This window comes from Thunnus thynnus, chromosome 5 (assembly GCF_963924715.1).
Source record: "Thunnus thynnus chromosome 5, fThuThy2.1, whole genome shotgun sequence".
In the NCBI taxonomy this organism is placed as follows: Eukaryota; Metazoa; Chordata; class Actinopteri; order Scombriformes; family Scombridae; genus Thunnus; species Thunnus thynnus.
The window spans coordinates 6137746-6154912 of NC_089521.1; the positions used below are offsets into that span (position 1 = coordinate 6137746).

The 17167-nt window shown below is 39.9% G+C and overlaps 1 protein-coding gene across 4 annotated transcripts in view; it reads left to right on the forward strand.

The window, feature by feature from the left end:
• kiaa1549la (KIAA1549-like a) overlaps window positions 1–17167 on the forward strand; it is a 103673-nt gene that overhangs the window by 40180 nt on the left and 46326 nt on the right. For all 4 annotated transcript variants that reach the window (XM_067588888.1, XM_067588889.1, XM_067588890.1 and 1 more), the window contains exons 3-7: window positions 2096–2908; window positions 3698–3813; window positions 8066–8288; window positions 10842–10975; window positions 11924–12092. In XM_067588888.1, the coding sequence (XP_067444989.1) occupies window positions 2096–2908; window positions 3698–3813; window positions 8066–8288; window positions 10842–10975; window positions 11924–12092 (1455 nt within the window). The remainder of the gene's footprint in view (window positions 1–2095; window positions 2909–3697; window positions 3814–8065; window positions 8289–10841; window positions 10976–11923; window positions 12093–17167) is intronic.

Here is a 17167-nt window from a genome sequence, read left to right on the forward strand (position 1 = left end):
AGCTGGAGCCAATCTCAGCTGACATTGGGCAAGAAGTGGGGTAGTCACACAGGGCTAACATATAGTATAGAGACAGACAAGCATTCACACCCACAGGCAGTGTAGAGTCACCAATTAACATAAACTGCATGTTTTTGGTCTGTGGGAGGAACTGGATTACCTGGAGAACCCACGCAGGCACAGAGAGAACATGCAAACTGGCCGGTGGGTTTGAACTCAGAACCCTCTTGCTGTGACGTGACAGTGCTAATCACTGCACCACTGTGCCGCCTATTAAACAAAAGTAAATAGTTAATCAACATGCTGCGTCACTTTATTCTTTCACCTCTGTTTAGTTTTAACAAAGCAGAACCTTCACTGTGATTCCAATGTAATTACTGAAAAAAAAAGTAAAAATATTGATTATGAGAGAAAAAAACGTAGTATTTATTACTTAATAGTTATTAACATAACTTTAATAAAGATCCCTTCAATAGAAAGTGTTTTCGATATCTGCATTACGGTTCTATTAGCATGATTTTCTTAAATGTGCGGGTCAGTTACTTAGTGAGACTTCCATCAGCTCTGCAGAATATCTGAGAGATCACAATGACGTTCACTGCTATTGTAGTAACAAGACAACAAACACCACTTTAAATAATCATTTCCTACTAAAGTCAGAATTAAAGTGTAGTATAAGATAACGTTGTATTAGCAGGTAATAAACAAGCTAGCAAAGTAGCTAGCTAGCAATAGTGCTAGCTCTGCTAACCCTCACCTTGCGGATCTAACTGGTCTCACAAGAGTCTCCCTCTACCGCCTCCTTGCCTTCCCACTTTTTGTTACATCATCACCATCATCATGATAACAATGACATCAATAACAAGGTATTTCCTCCACGTTCTTGTTGCTTCCTACACAAGAATGAACAAAAGCTAATATCCATTGCACAATATCCTCTATCACACTGAATCACAGTCACAATAGAACATGTCCTTATTGGCTGATGTGAAGAACAGACAAAAAAAAGAATCTGGATCCTTCTCAGTCTGAAAGGATTGATTGCATCCCTCTTATTCATTCCAGCCTCCTCTACACCTCTCATCGTCAGCATTTTGTCTAGAGATAATGTAGATGGATTAAATGTACCTCTGACATTAAAATCCCTCCCTGGTGTACACAGTGAAATTGGATTTGAATTTCCTATGCAAAATTGAAACCGCTGCACACTTCATCCCTTTCAGTAACCTCCTCATCTTTTTTGTTCCTCAACCGTGAGAAACCAGACAATTCAGTCTTGACAAGTTTGTTATTATCCTGCTTCCTTGTCTGCCAAATGCGTCATTTATATGTTTGTCTTCATGCTCTGATCCCTTTGAGTTGTTGCTGTAAGTGGGTTTAAGATGCATTGCTTCACACGTTGTTGTTAAGTGTCCAAATGCATCGATGTCCAGGTGGAGATTAAATGGGTGAATGGATTTTCAAGGCATTTTGGGTGTATTGCAATTGAATTTCTTAGATCCACGTCAAAGCCAGTAGTAGATGGTAACAGGGTGAAGAGGTTCATTGGTTTCAGGAAATGCAACTTATTGCCATTTTACAATCCTCATTGTTGAAGCCCATTCTTTCCTTCTGAAGACCTTAGTCTTGAAAACAGGTTGCAAGTATGTACTTTCATTTTATAAAACCGGTAAATAATTTCCTAAAACTACTGGGCACTGTAGTTTTATGCATTCATTACTCAAACAGGAGTAGTGCATTTGTGGGGACTATTTTCAGGCACATATCAATACAGTTTGGTGCTCTAGTGAGTATTTATGGCAGCAGGATGCTGTATGTGTGATTGACTCAAAATAAACTACAGTGCCTGTGTTCATTGTAATGAAGAAACATGCCACCCAGTGCAACAGTGTGGCTTTTTGATGTATTTTTAGTGGTTTTTGGACAACAGTGGAGCTCTATGGCACAGAGGAATAGGATATCAGTCTTTGGAGTATCATCAGATTGTTGGTTTTAGTCTTTTTATGAGATTTGTTGACTATAAGATATAAAATATGAAATATAACTAGACTTATTCTTCAATATTTTTGATTTCCAAATGTTTTCTTATCTACAGAGGACTCTGTGAGCAGCCTGCCAGCCTGGGATCTTCCTACTGTCCCTGAGTCACTCCTATCCACAGTGGGCGACCACGACGTCACACTTCCTGCCAACGTCACCAGCCCTTTCTCCACCCACCAATGGAACACCACTGTGCCCGTGCGCACCAGAAACATCTCACGGCACACGACCACTTCAGCAACCACCATAAACACATCTCTGTCACCCACCACCACCTCAATGCACACTTTGCCGTTATCCACCACGGTAAGTTCACCTACACCACTGGGATCCACCATGGCTTCACGAACCACAAGCCAGGACACTGTGACCAACAACAGCCTTCAGCTGACGACAGTAACAACGACGAAGCCCTCAACGACCAATCTTACTGTGACCACCTCTGAGATGACGACGCAGGTGATGACCTCTGGGAGTTCTGTGACAGTTCCACTAAATACCACCACTTCTACAACCCCGCAGCAAATGACAAGCCTTGGACTGACCACAGCAGCTACAACTCAGCCTACAACCACCACTACTACAACACCCACCACGACCACCACTACCACTACCACTGTCCCATCAACTACAACTACTACTACTCCTCCAACCACTACTATCACTACTACACCTGCAACTACTACTGCTGCCACTACTACTACCACTACCACCACAACAACAACAACCAAGGTACCTGCCACTACTCTGTTTGTTCTGGTCCAAACCACGCCTCCTCCTACTACAACCACAGAACCTCCAACCAGCACCAGCACAGAGGAGGGTCCTCTACCATGCAATGTCACCAAGAAGTACTGGGTCAGAACAGGTAAAAAGCCCATCTTTTGGATTAATTTTAGTAAGAAAAGTCCAGGAAATTACTTGTGTGAAGTTAAACATATTCACAGTCACGCTAATGATAATGCATTGCTCACAATTATTCACATTGGAATCATTGTAGATATGAATTGCACATAAACTATCAAAATGGGAAAAACAGAGTGATGAATAGTTAAATCATTAGGGAATTCTCCAAAAAGACACTTTACTGTTACTTCAGTCCCTTATCAAATTACCCAAAACATACTCGACATTATGTACAGCCTGGTTTTAGCCATTCTCCTGGAAAAATGATATTATTATATCATAATGAATACATGCTCAGTGCCATTTCAGAAGTTTGGACACAATGTACCTATTATGCTACAAGATGTAATTACATGCACACAAATTAATTAAAACAGCTTTTCCTGGAGCATAAGCATTTAGATTAATAAGAAACTGGAGACCGTAGCCCTTCATTCCATCTTTCCTGGGGTTGGCAGCAGGTTTTCATGCTAGCCAAGACATTAAACAGAGGCCAAGTTTTTGTGACCACATGTGCACCCTGTTGAAGTAAATGTCCGTGAGCAAGATGTTAAATCCTTTCCAGCTCCATGGTGCTCGAGGGGATCTATAAAGTGTGGTATTATTTTTTATTTATTTAGGCTAAAGGTGTGGTTAAATTGAGTTTAAATCCATGGTACAAGCAAGGATACAGAGTCTTGTTGCAGATTGCATGAACACACACTTGTGCACAGTTACTGAGCTCTGATTTTTAACATTTCTTTCTTCTTAGTTTTGTCCATTGAGCTGCGCAGGAACCGTTTGGACTTAATTCTGAAACAGAATCTCTCCAAAGGACTGAGCCACGCTCTGCAGAGAGCCCTGAATGACTCCACTGCCTATGCACAGGTCAGTCTGTCTTACAGGTTCAGTTACAAGTCAGCACCTAGTATACACACCTCCATGATCAGTAAATGCAGATCAGTGGCTACTAAACATGAATCAGTGGCAAGTAAACACAGATTAGTGGCTTGTAGTCCCAGGTCAGGAGCTAGTAAACAAAGGCTAGTAAAATAGGTCAGTGGCTAATAAGCACTGGTCAAAGGCTAGTACACATAAGCTAGTGGCTAGTAAACACAGGTAAGTGGCTGCTAAATTTATATGAGCAGCTAGTAAGCACAAGCCAGTTAGTGAACACAGTTAGCTAATAAACACAGCTCAGTGGCCAATAAATGCAAGTCAGTGGCTGGTAAACACATATCAGTGGCTAGTAAACACAGGTCACTGGCTAGTAAATAAAGGACATAGGTCAGTAAACACAGCAAGTAAACGCAGCTCAGTAGGTAGTAAATGCAGGTCATTGGCGAGTGAATGTGAACACAGGTCAGGGGCTCATAAAAAGTTAATTGAATTTTGTATGTAAGTACAAAGTTGTCTCATTATAAATAAAAGAGTGTATCACAGAATATTTACAGTGTTAAATGGTTTTCAGAGCATTCGTTTGCTTTGCTTATGATATACCCATTTCATATTTGCATTCAGTATACTCAGCACCAACTCCAACAGGTCTATTATGCTCTTGATGTAAATTAGATGACCACAAGTGTGCACCTGCTTCATTACACCGGGTAAAAGTTATTTTCTTTCCAATGCTAATGTGATAAAAATCTAATCTTTACATTGCAATTTTGCCACAGTGCCGGCTCTTTGCGTCTGCTGAGATATCCTATTTTTTTTGAGTGTGTCATCATTTTACAATAATCTACAGTATTCATCATCTTCTCCTCCTGCTCATTCACCTCACAAGGACTCATCTGAATGGTGCTAGAGACAGAGAGGTGACTAATGCAGAACAGTGTTAGAGTCTGAATAGAAATGACCTGTTGAATAGTTAGTGTTTGCTTGGAGAGGTTATTACGCACACACACATACTCTCTCTCTCTCTCTCTCTCTCTCTCTCTCTCTCTCTCTCTCTCTCTCTCTCTCACAAACACACACACACACTCACTCAAGGTAATGGCAAATAAATTCAGAATAAATTATATCTATTTCTATTATTTTTTCCACCATCATAGCAGTGCAGTCAGGTGATCTTTCTATTCTGCTGCTCTTTGTGTGTTGCCTTTGTTTTGATTTGTCCAACCTCTTACAGTATGTTCCTTTCCAACCGCTGTGTCTATTTCTATTTCCTCTTCATCTTCTCTGTCTGTCCTCTCTATCTCGAATGATCTCTCTCTCCCTCTTCCTCTGTGTTTATCAATATTTACTTTTTTAGTATTGCCCCCTCTCTCCATCTCCTCTATCTGATCGCCGCCTCGTTTTAAGTCGATTGATTATCTGCCAACCTGTCTGTTGGTCTGCCTGTCGTGCCTGCCTGCCTGCCTGTCTGTCTGTCTGTCCACCTGCCTCTCTTCATCTCGCTGTCTGTCTGTCTTCAGTCTTCATCTGCCTGCTTTTTCTATTTTTATCCAGTTGTTTGTGAGCCTGCACTGGGAGTGACTCAGTGTCTCTAAGCTCCAGTCCACTTTCATCTACCCCTGCCACACACACACACACACACACACACACACACACAAGCACACACACTGCTCAGTTCCCTCTCCATCAGATAACGTGGACTATTATTTGGCAATGTGGATCAGTCTGTTGAGAGACAGCAGCGGCAAAAACAAGGTATAAAATTGGGCAGAGCTTAAAAGCTATGATATGTCGACAGTGTTTTGAGGGATTGTTGATAGACAAATATTGGCTGCAGCAGGACAGGGTTTGTCAAACAGCATGAAATTAGCATGCATCAGCATTTAATGTGTTGCATCATTGAACAAAACATTTAACCATAATTGCTTGCTAAATTGGCCATTTTTGCTGCTATAAAATGTTGCCAAGGAGAAAGAATTGACAGCAGAGGGGAATGTAAGGTCTGGTTGGCCTTATTAGACACAATGTTTTTCAAGTAAGCAGACAAAAGTGGAATAAGTCAACCTTGCAGCTTCTCCAGAGTGTATGAGGAATTCAAAATGGGTTAATGCTTTATTGTAAGCATTTATAGGCAGTATATAAACAATTAATACTTTATTTATAACTCATTATAATGTAGCTGTTATCAGATGAAAACACATTTTAAGTGTTTATTAATTTATTTCTCAACAATTTCCACTCCTCCTGTGAAGAATTCATGACTGGTAAAATTTGTTTGAAAGTTTAAGAACACAAAAGAGTTGTAATCATACACACGGGTGACAAATGAAAGGAAAAACCGGTACAGGTCTGAATGCTTGGCCCCTACAGAGAGGGGATCTGGTGGCTCTGTTATGCTGTGGGAACACCATTGAAGAATGTGTTCCTCAGCCTTGGCATTGATTCTACAGTCTCTGAACTCTTCTGAAGGGATGATTCTTCAAAAAGATATTCCCTCTTTTGGTGTTTTGATGATGGTGGTGGAGAGCGCTGTCTAACATGTCGGTCCAAAATCTGCCATAGGTGTTCAGCTGGTTTGTGATCTAGTGACGGTGAAGGTCATAACATATGATTCACATGATTTTCATACTCATCAAACCATTCAGTGACCCCTCGTGCCCTGTGAATTGGGGCATTATCATCCTGGAAGAGATCACTCCCATCAGGATAGAAATGTTTCATCATAGAATAAAGGTGATCACTCAGAACAACTTTGTATTGATTTGCAGTGACCCTTCCCTCTAAGGAGACAAGTGGACCCAAACCATGCCAGCAAAATGCCCCCAAAGCATAACAGAGCCACCAGATCCCCTCACTGTAGGGGTCAAGCATTCAGACCTGTGCCGGTTTTTCTTATAATTTGTCACCCGTCTGTATATATAATCATCTATCTCCATACTGTATATCCTCATACATCATATATAATCTTCTTAATAGTTGTTTTAAATGCATTTGGAGTTGAAGTTGCTTACAAAGACATCAATAAGCACTTGAAAAGGTTCCCTATATCTGCTTACAGCTACATTACATTGTGTTGTAAACCATTTATTCGTTGTCTCACTATGGAAAACACCACATTTTTGATGGTTGGAGGATTGCATCATAGGACTGAGCTCATTTTCAGTGATATATGAAATGAAGTACTTCAGTTTCTAAAGGGCCACCCTATGAGCTATTGGTGTAGGAGGACATGAGGACATGAAATCCTTTGCAGTCAGGAATATGGCAGCAGCATATAAAAACTAAAGGAAAGAGCTCGAATTTAATTCCATGCTCATTCCATTTGAGTAAAAACATAAAATGAAAGATTTCCTAATGAAATGCAAAACCCAAAGGTGGGCTGTTGGAATAAAAGAATGTGTCCCTGAATGTAATTAAAACCAAAGGGCTGCTTGAGAAACTGGGGCTAAAGCTTTGGCAAGTGCTGGCAATGGGAAGTGGCTCGAATAAAGGTGGCAGCTATGTGTAATTTTAAAATCAGGGCGAGTGTTGTTTGATTTTTTTTTTCGCAGAGGAGAGGAGAAGAGAGGATGAGGAGAGAGGAAACAGCCACAGCTGCTCAGTGTGGTTAAAGGTAGAGGGTAGAGGAAGGTGGGCGGAGTATAGTTCCAGAAATATAAGCTTTGACTCACCACCAATTGTTGTCTGTATGTGTTTTTCCAGGACACAGTTAGTCAGATTTATGACTGTTGAAGGCTAAAGCTAAAATATGCCCTCGAGGCAGATTTGGCTTAAAAAAAAAAAAAAAAAAAAAAAGAAGCAAGGATTATAAATATTCACAGTCTGATGCATTTGTATTCTAAACCCATAGCTCACTGCCTGAGTCCAGACCTTTGAATCCTCCTACTCCACCGAGTTGACTGATTCAGGAAATGTAATGAGTGTTACCTTTCTGTTATGAGCGTAACGAGTTGACATTTTCTGTCTGATATCAGGCAACATAGCTCAAGTACAACATGCTGTAGAAAAGGATGCTGTACACCTCATATCCAGTAGAATGAATCAGTAGCACTGATTTCTTCTCATATATTGTTTGTCTGGTTCTTTGCAGTGTATGTGCTTTGAAATAAGAACACAAATCCTCTAGATATACAAACATCACCATGTTTTTAGGATATATGTGCACAGCTTTTGTTGAAATAAATGTAGTGAAAAAAGCTCACATCTTGAATTCTTCCCCTCTCTGTGTCTCTCTCTGTCACAGGTGGAGCGTGATGACTGCGGCCCCAACAACGTGACGCTGGGTTACTACGTGGCCAGCAGTAAAACTGTCTACATCTCCTCCTTGGTGGTTGAGGCGCTGAATGTTTACGGTTTTGACAAGCTGTTGTCGGACATCAGGCAGCACACCCCATTGGTTAAGGCAGTTCTGGTTCCCGTGGCAACCTGGGTGCCCTCTCCAAGTATTCACCTGCAGCTGAAAACAGGTGATGAAACCTGATGGAAAATAAGATAAATCAACCTTAACATAAAAGAATATAACAACAACAACAAACAGAATCATTATTACAGTCAGATGATGTTAATACTAGAGGTGAAATGTAAGAGGATAAAGAATAGCAGAGGTAAGAGATATGCAGAGAGGAGGAGGAAGAGAATATGAGCAGAGGGAGAGCGAAGAGATAGAAAATGCAATGAGAGAACAGGGAATGGGACACAGGGGAAGAGTAGAGCAGAGACAAAATTAGAAAATTCTGATTACATGTCTGCTCTCCTTTACTCTTCTCTGATACCCTAAATCCCATACAAACTCCCATGATTGCAGAGTAAAGGCAAATTGGTCCATTCATTTAGTCAGCCTCTTAAGCCTCTTAAAAAACACATTTCTGCATGCACACACACACACACACAGACACACACACACACATATCTACATCAAGTCTTCTGGGAACAACGGGAGGAAAATTGTTGCAATTAACACATTGTTATTTAAAAGATAAATATGCAGATTGCATTTTTTAACTAAGAATTTTTAGTTTGTAAAATCATGTTGCTCAGATTCGATTCAGTTCACTAAACAGAATTTATGTAGGATTTATGTAGCTAAGAATGTAGATATTTTACATAATATAATTTCTTAAAGCTGCACTAATCAATATTTTTATATTGACAATGGGTTTAATGCCTACGTGTTATATGAAAGAGGTTGCTGGTAGAGAGTTATCCCTCAGCTCTACAGATTGTTTTTTGTGTCTTCATTGTTTTGGTTTAACAGCCTGCAACTTCACTGTTTTGTCTCAGTCTCACTACTGCAGCAGGAAGCTGTTTTCAGCACAAAAAACTCTCACTGTTCACCACCTGCCCACCACCAAACAGCAGACATATGCTGGGGAAGATAGTGGAGCATTTAGCAGCTAGAGACCCAGATTATTTTCTCAGGAGGAGGTAGAGAACAACACAGAACTTAAAGCAGAGTGATTGTTGGACGTGTCTATTGTTTTTCCAACGTAGTTTAGATGAAACCTAGCCCACTTCCGTATGATGAAAGCCTAGACGGAATGACGGCTGCGTTCCCATGGAAACCACGCTCACGCACAAATGCATAGTATTACAGTCATGTTTCTTACAGGGAACAACATACAAAAACAAACTCATAAGTTATTGCTGTCACATCAGGATACACAGCAGATGTGGTAGAGACTGTCATCTATTCCTATAAAAGGTACAAGATGGGTGCATAGTTCATGTGAATAGTTTAAACCCATCCAGCTGGTCTCTATCAAAAACAATGACTCTGACAGCATTGGAAAACCTGTAATTTATGAGTGTTAAGATCGACACATACGTCCCTTCAGCTGCTGTCAGGCCAATAAATTAACATTATTAAAGGTCTTTGAACTGACTGCATTCCACAGTTAGGAAATAGCACATTATTTAGCTAATTCCTGTCTCATTTGTGGTGACAATATGCCCCCAATGTTGTGGTAACAGCTTGTTCCAATGCCCAGTTAATTATGTTTAAAGCATTCTGATGATGTTTTAGTTTATAGAAAATGTCAGTTATTATAAGATCTTTTTTTTCAAACCTTAAAAAAAGCACTTTTTACCACTGAGTGATGGAGAAATTGGAAATGTTGAAATCCTACACATAGTAGCAGGGGAACAGTAAAGTTCTGAGCTGTGTCCATAATACATTGAACTATGATACATGGCCAGATGACATATTTCATTGTTTTTAGTGTAATGTATACTGTAGTAAAGACTCTTTCCATGTTGGGGTGAACTGTATGTGAAGTGAACACTTGAGGCAGGAAAAAAAAATCCATTTCTATCTTGTTTAGCCCATAAACCATTAATTCAGTGTATACCAATTTACCAGCCACAGCATAATTTGCATAAGATTACCAACTGGGTCAACACTGTTTGTGCCTGCAATGTGTTGCAGACTATGAGACCAGTGAGGGATATAGAGTCTTAATGCCTGTTTTTGGGAGATGGAGCCTGCACTCATAAGCACCACAGCGTTTGAATTTAGGTCAGAATATTGTTCCACCTCTCCTATCCCTGTCCATTTAAAGGTTTTAAAAAGAATGGAGAAAGGAAAGACAAGAGTGCATCGAGAGAATGGAGGGTAACTGTCTGCGGCAAAAGGACTGCGACAACATTAATAACATCTTCCATAATCTGCTGATGGACTCAATATTGTTTACCCTGTTCCTCCCCAGTGCAGAGCTGAATGACGCTGACAGACAACAACTCTTTTTAGTTGTTCTCATTCTAGATAGCGGCGATAATCCTCTTTATCTCTCTCTCTCCGCTTAGGACAACATCTATCTAGAGCGCTACTTTCATTAATACCATAACCACAGTCCCAGATGCAGATTCCATATTCAGCTTGATTAAATAGATTATCTCTAAATAATTTCCCTCTTTTGCTTCAGTTTGTATTTCTGCAGCAGATAGCTTGTACATGCATTTCCATTAAACTTTTTCTAAATCTAATTTCCTGTCTGCCCCCCCCCACCCTCCCCCTCTCCCAGTGTTGAGGTTTGTTGGCCCGACAGACAACATCTACTCATGCAGTTTTGTCCAGATGTTGGAGCAGAGGCTGGAGAACGCCTTTGACGAGGCTCAGGACAAAGTGCTGGAAACCTACAACAGGCTCACCGTGGAGGTAATGCATGACTTCATGGAGGCTATTTTAAGAGCGAAATCCAGACAACCAATTATGTCATATTTACATGTAGTAAGCTAATCAGGCTAACGTGAACACTCAAGCTCTAGTTGAAATTCTGGACACTTAGAACAGCACAAGTTTTTACATGATGGCTACATTACGGCCACATTGTTGTTTTACTGCAAATTAACACATAAAACACAGAAAATTGCGCCGTAATTTTTCAATAAAAGGTCATAAAGTCAAGACAGTTTTGGTAGCAATTTACACTTACAGGAGGGAGTGACTGCAGAGGCACATAATGGTTTATTTCTGGAGACACAATCAAAGCTCGTTCCTCTACGGTGCTGTTTTATGCTTAAACAGTTTCAGTTCTCTTTGCTCCTCTTGTTCTCCGCTTCTTCCTCTCTTTCTCATTTTCTATCACTTTCTCTCTGGCTGTCAAGGTACTCTCATGACTGCAGGATATACATGCACACGCCATCATAATCATAAAGTAGGTCTCAGCAAGCAGAGGCAGATATAGGGTCGATTCATAATTTATGCTCTGAAATATTTATATTCATGGAGGAATGTGATGGGAATTCCTCGTATCTTGTATCGTCATCCACTTTACTACGGTGACTCAGTCACATTATTTTCAGAGCACCACACAGGTCCTATTATATTTGGAAAAAAACATTGTTCATTCAAAGTGTCATACTGTGTCTGGGGCTCTGTTATGCATTCTTCATGGGCATCTTAGACATTTGGTATAATACCAATAGATATTTCTGTATGAATGCCTGAATTATACATGTGCCCACTGCTGCCTGTTTTTGTGTGTGCTATGAGTAAAGAATTTTAAAATAATTCTTGTATTGCCCCTGTGGGGCACATAGTAACCTAGTAAATGGTTTATTCAAATAAAATATTGAATTGATGTGTTTGTGTGTTTATTGTCAGATCCAGAGTGTGTCCCAGGAGCCGGGCTCTCCGTCAGTCTCTCTGGTGTATGTGGTGAAGAACCAGGACGCAGTTCTTAATGGGACGATCTCCAGCGGCCTCCTCAACCAGCTGACTGCTGAGCTGGTGGGCTACTTCCTGTTCTACCCGCCCCTGGTCATCGCTGAGCGTACGTAACCCCACGATGAACCCTAGATGCTGAGTTTCAAGTCAGACATGTGCACATGTGCCACATAGATCTAATTCATGATCAGTTTATTTGACTGTGACCTCAGCTCAATGGTTGGTCATCATTTCTTCATCTCTTCAGGAGAGTGCGCTCATGTTTAGCTGGTGTAGCTAATTAATGATTTCTGATTAAACAGCATGCTGCACTAATAGAAGCTTACACTACAAACTGAGTTGATTAAAAGATAAAAGACTATACAACAATATACACATTAATATATAAATATATAAACATCACTTTATCAAAGGTATCCATATAAACACAAACATGAGAATTACTTCACCCAACATGTCAAATACATCAGAGTAATGTTTACTTTGTTTTAGATGCTGCTACATAAAGAACCCCACCTCCACCCCAGCATCCAGGTGCTCAGTACATGTATAAAAGCTAATTGTTATGGTGGATACCAGTGTTCTACTTTATTCTATGTTGAATCCAAACAGGTCTGATGATCACAGAGTTTTTCATATTAAAAAAGATATATTCATATGCAAATCAGCAAGTGAGGTCATCAGGCAACTTGTCCGGATATTTGGAGCAGCCAGCAGCCACATGAGTTGGCACCACAGCCTGTGGACATTTCATTCCTCACTCATGGCTCACTTCTGTGCAAGCACAGAAACAAAGAGTTGCTTTGCTCCTTTGGCAACACATAAAGACGTGGCTAGCATTGTCTAACCCACAATTAATGGTTTCTAGCCAACAAATTAGAATTCAGTGAGGGTGCTCAGTACTCTTTCACTTGATGTACCTCCAGGTCATCTTCTCAGAGGCACAGCAAGACAGTTATGATAAATTTCTAATCATTCACAGAGGGCTGTAAGTGAAAATAAATTCAGCAATTATCTGTGAATGGAGCACATGGTTCTGACAGTTGAACATTTAATGCAATTATGTAATTTGTTTAGCTATATAAACAGCCTAACACATCAACTTTTAAGTGCCAGAGCTCATTTCCATAACACTGTCAAATCCAACATTATTTATGGCTGTCATTTTAAGTTCCATACAAACTGACATTTCACAGCACTGAAGCACATCGCAGATCCGGATCTGTCGACATTCTACTGACTTGACATCATGTTGTCCTAATGGGTGTTACTTAAAACTCACTCTGACAAACCAGAAAGATGCTCTCTCTATTAAAGTCGTGTTCATTTATAGTTAAAAAGTTGACTTTTTAGACATCGAAATCCTTGTTAGAATTTTCATCATCTATTTAACTTCAAAGTATTAGCTTCCTTTCTTACTTTCTTCCTCCTTTTTGTTGCACCTTTCGCATGATTTTTTTCTGAGGTAAAGACAGCACTAATAATCGACTTAGACGTGCTGATGTACGTCTCGCATTAAAATATCATTACAGCAAAAAACCCTGAATCCACTAAGTTTGCCAGGAAAGTCTGAGGGAGCCATATTTTTATAACTAGCTTGAGTGTTACCCTGAGGCTGTGAAGGTTGACTTGAAAACACAAAATCAGGGATAGAGACTGTGCCCACATCCCATCTCCATGTGTTTTTATGAGCAGTAAAAGGAGAGGAATACGTGTTCAGAGCTGTGCTTGAATCCTAAAAAAAGATTTTTGCACTCAAGGCTTTATTTCAGTCTTGAAAGGCTCACCAGACAAGGGTTGGAGTTAGGAAAGAAGGTGGCCAGCAGTGAAGGATTTAAATATTGACATGGGGGGAACAAAGATATTTTGAGTTGAAAGGGGCGGGGGGGTAGAACATGACCTCGTCCAACCTAGTGAGTCTTGGTTTGAGTTTTCACAGTGATGAGGCAACTGCTGCTGTTTGTTTTCTTCACTGCACAGAACTGGACATTAAGAAGAGTCCAGTCTCTTCATGCTAATTTTATAGTCATTACATAACAGTTGTTGTCCTGCTCGTTCTCTTTAACAGTGTGCTTCTGGGCTGAGACAGACTTACATAGCATATGTAGGGTGCCTTCTTCAACACTGACTGCTGAGAACCATTGAGTCCACTGCAGGGCAATGCATGATTCATGACTTAGCGTATGTTTGACCTGCTTCTCGAAGGGGGTATTCAGAATTACTCTATATTGTGCAAGCAAAGACGACTGTCAGATTATACATTATACTATGATCTCAAGAAATGTCTGGTTTCAACCCTGTCTCCTACAAAATACGTATATCCAACTCATTTGTTTTCCAAATGTGTTTTGGAGTTGCCTGGATTAACACCACTGGCTATACATTTATTTCAGTACAGGGTGTGTGGCATCCTATTACTGCATACTTATATGGAAGAGGTCAAGATGGATAGTTGGGCAAATAAAGAATGCCATCATCCAGAGGGTTGTTAGGTTTAGGGTGGTAAAAAACCTGAAAAAGTGTGACCCATCTTGTGCTTCAAGACAGCATTGACTTTCTTATGAGGGGAGGACTCTGTAGGAAAACACATCTAATACATTGACAGTAAAGGTTTTGCAGAGACGGTTAAAGGATAACAGTTTGACATTTTACAAAATACACTTCTTTACTTTCTTTCCAAGAGTTACATCTCACGTCTCAGACATAGTGAAATTGCAGTTAGAGTGTCTTTAGCTTCTGCTACATGACATGGAACATATGGACAGGGCATAGTTAAGAGAGGGGTTTAAATCAAATCCTTCACATATCACTGGATCACTCAAAAGTGAACATGGCTTGGCAATACAAAGTTACAAAGCTATACAGAGCTGTAGTGTACCTCCACCTCCCTCACTTACACTGTCAGATCAGAAGACAGAGGAGGAGAGGACAGACACCTCCTAATACATCACTCTGCTAGCTACTGCAACCGACAGTCTAGTGCGGTTTTATATGATATGCAGGGTTAGCTAGTCACCATTTGATTGGATACATTTATGAGTATGCACCCGAGTTCAAAATGATTTATATTTTTCCTTTTTTACAGAAAGAGAAAAAAAGATACAAAATACTCAAAAGTGTTTTTTAACATATATTTTGCATTTAACAAGAGATAACTAAACAATTAACAATGGAACACAGGATTTGTTGTAGAATGTATTCTGAATTACGCTGTGTCTTTAAGTATGGAGCAAGAGCTAGGAGGCTAAAAGAGACAAAAAGACTGCAAGCAGGGAGAAACAGCTAGCATGGTTGTTTATGAATTTGAAAACAATCCTCCTATTAACACCGCTAAAGCTCACTGCACAATGTACCTCGTTCATTTAATCCATACACAAATAGTAATATAAAAGTAATTTGTGTTTTAGGGGGAGTTACATTCTGTAACCATTTCTCAGCTGGGTGCAGTGAATTCCTGAAGTGTTGTCGTCATAGTGAGGTCACATGGCAACCACTGGAGACACTGCATTGAAGTGCTGGCGAACAGATAAACCGTTGCCCATGAAGAAACAGTGACAACACCTAACTCCTTCTAATTTTTGAAGTTTGGACAGGGCCAGACTAGCTGTTCCCCCATACTTTTAGTCTTAACGCTAAGCCAAGCCAAGCCGATAGCCTCCCATTTTTAGCTCTACACTTAACACTCAGACATGACAGTGGTATTGATCTTCTCATTTAACTCTCAGAGAGAAATACATTGAGATTCCCAAAATGTCGACCTATTCCTTTAATATACATACAATTATATAACATTTTCTTATGTTGATAAAAACTATAACCCTGACAGCATTACAAAACATATAGGCTAATGCAAATTAAATGTTACAAGTTCAACAAAACAAAAGAGGTATGACATTGTATTAAATGCATACTTTTCATAATGCAAAATTTTGAATGTTTACAGGACTAAACTAACGTGGTGTTCAGTTACCTACAGTAGGTGTAGGCCAAATTAGATCCGTTCAGAGCAATCTTGTTATCTTTATTGTTTTCACTATCTGCCCCATGAGCAATAATTCTGTGATATGACATCTAATTTTGGCCAATTCACACCCCTACACCAGCAAACAGTGATTGATGCAGCAGTACACTTGGACACTGTGTTTGTTTTGACTCCAATTATTAAAAGACATTGCAGACATAAATGAAAGACCATAGTCCTCATAGATGAACCACAAGAGCTCTGTTTGTATTGCACTCCAGTCTCTAATGCCATCTGTGAGATTTTAAAAGGGCAAACAGCTGTACAACTCCTATCATCTGAATCATGCCATAGGCAGTCTGTTGTCCATGCCCCTTGAATGAGCTAATTTTAGCCTGGTGAGATTAGATTAGTATCTATTTGTGTGTGCTCTCAACACCCAAAGGGCTGAAACATCACACTTCACATAGTCACATCTAAACCCACTCGGCATCACCACGGAAACCCTGTCTGTTCCCTTAAAAACAACTTTTTTTACTTATCACAGAAGGATGAGGGGATGTTTATGGAATCATATAAAATGATAAAATGAATTAATGTCCTGTCAGTGATCGGGGTTAATTGCCCCGACATGTACTTGTACAGACACACTGACTGTGGTTATACTGAGAGCACAGATGGATGATCAATTCTCATGTGATCAAAGCGGTCTGAATATTGACCTTCAGTGGTTGTTTACATGTAGATGGGTCAATGTGGGCAGCTGCATGCATGTCTACAACATGTAAACATTTAACTGGAGAGTACACTGTGCCATGCAATGAGCAGGAGATTCAGTCATGATCTGTACTTTGGAGGATAAACAGTACGTCCCCACTCAGCTATACAGCAGATTCAAATGTATACACTGCTAAGAAGGCAATACATAATGTTTTATTTCAGGATGGTGCATTTTTTGTTTGCTACTTGCAAATTTCTGTTGCTTAGACAATATTTGTCTGGCTTTAAAAAATCATAACTCAAGGCTCACACACTAGTTTTCTCTGGAAAAAAGCCACAGTGAACCTTCATTTAAGTTCATTTTTGGTTGGACATATTTATTGGTTTTCATATTTTTCCACAATAAATAAGGACATAAAAAGTGAAACAAAACAGAAAACATTAAGAGAGAAATTGTGTATAGTTAATTAGTTCATCAGAGTGGCATACATAAACTAAAT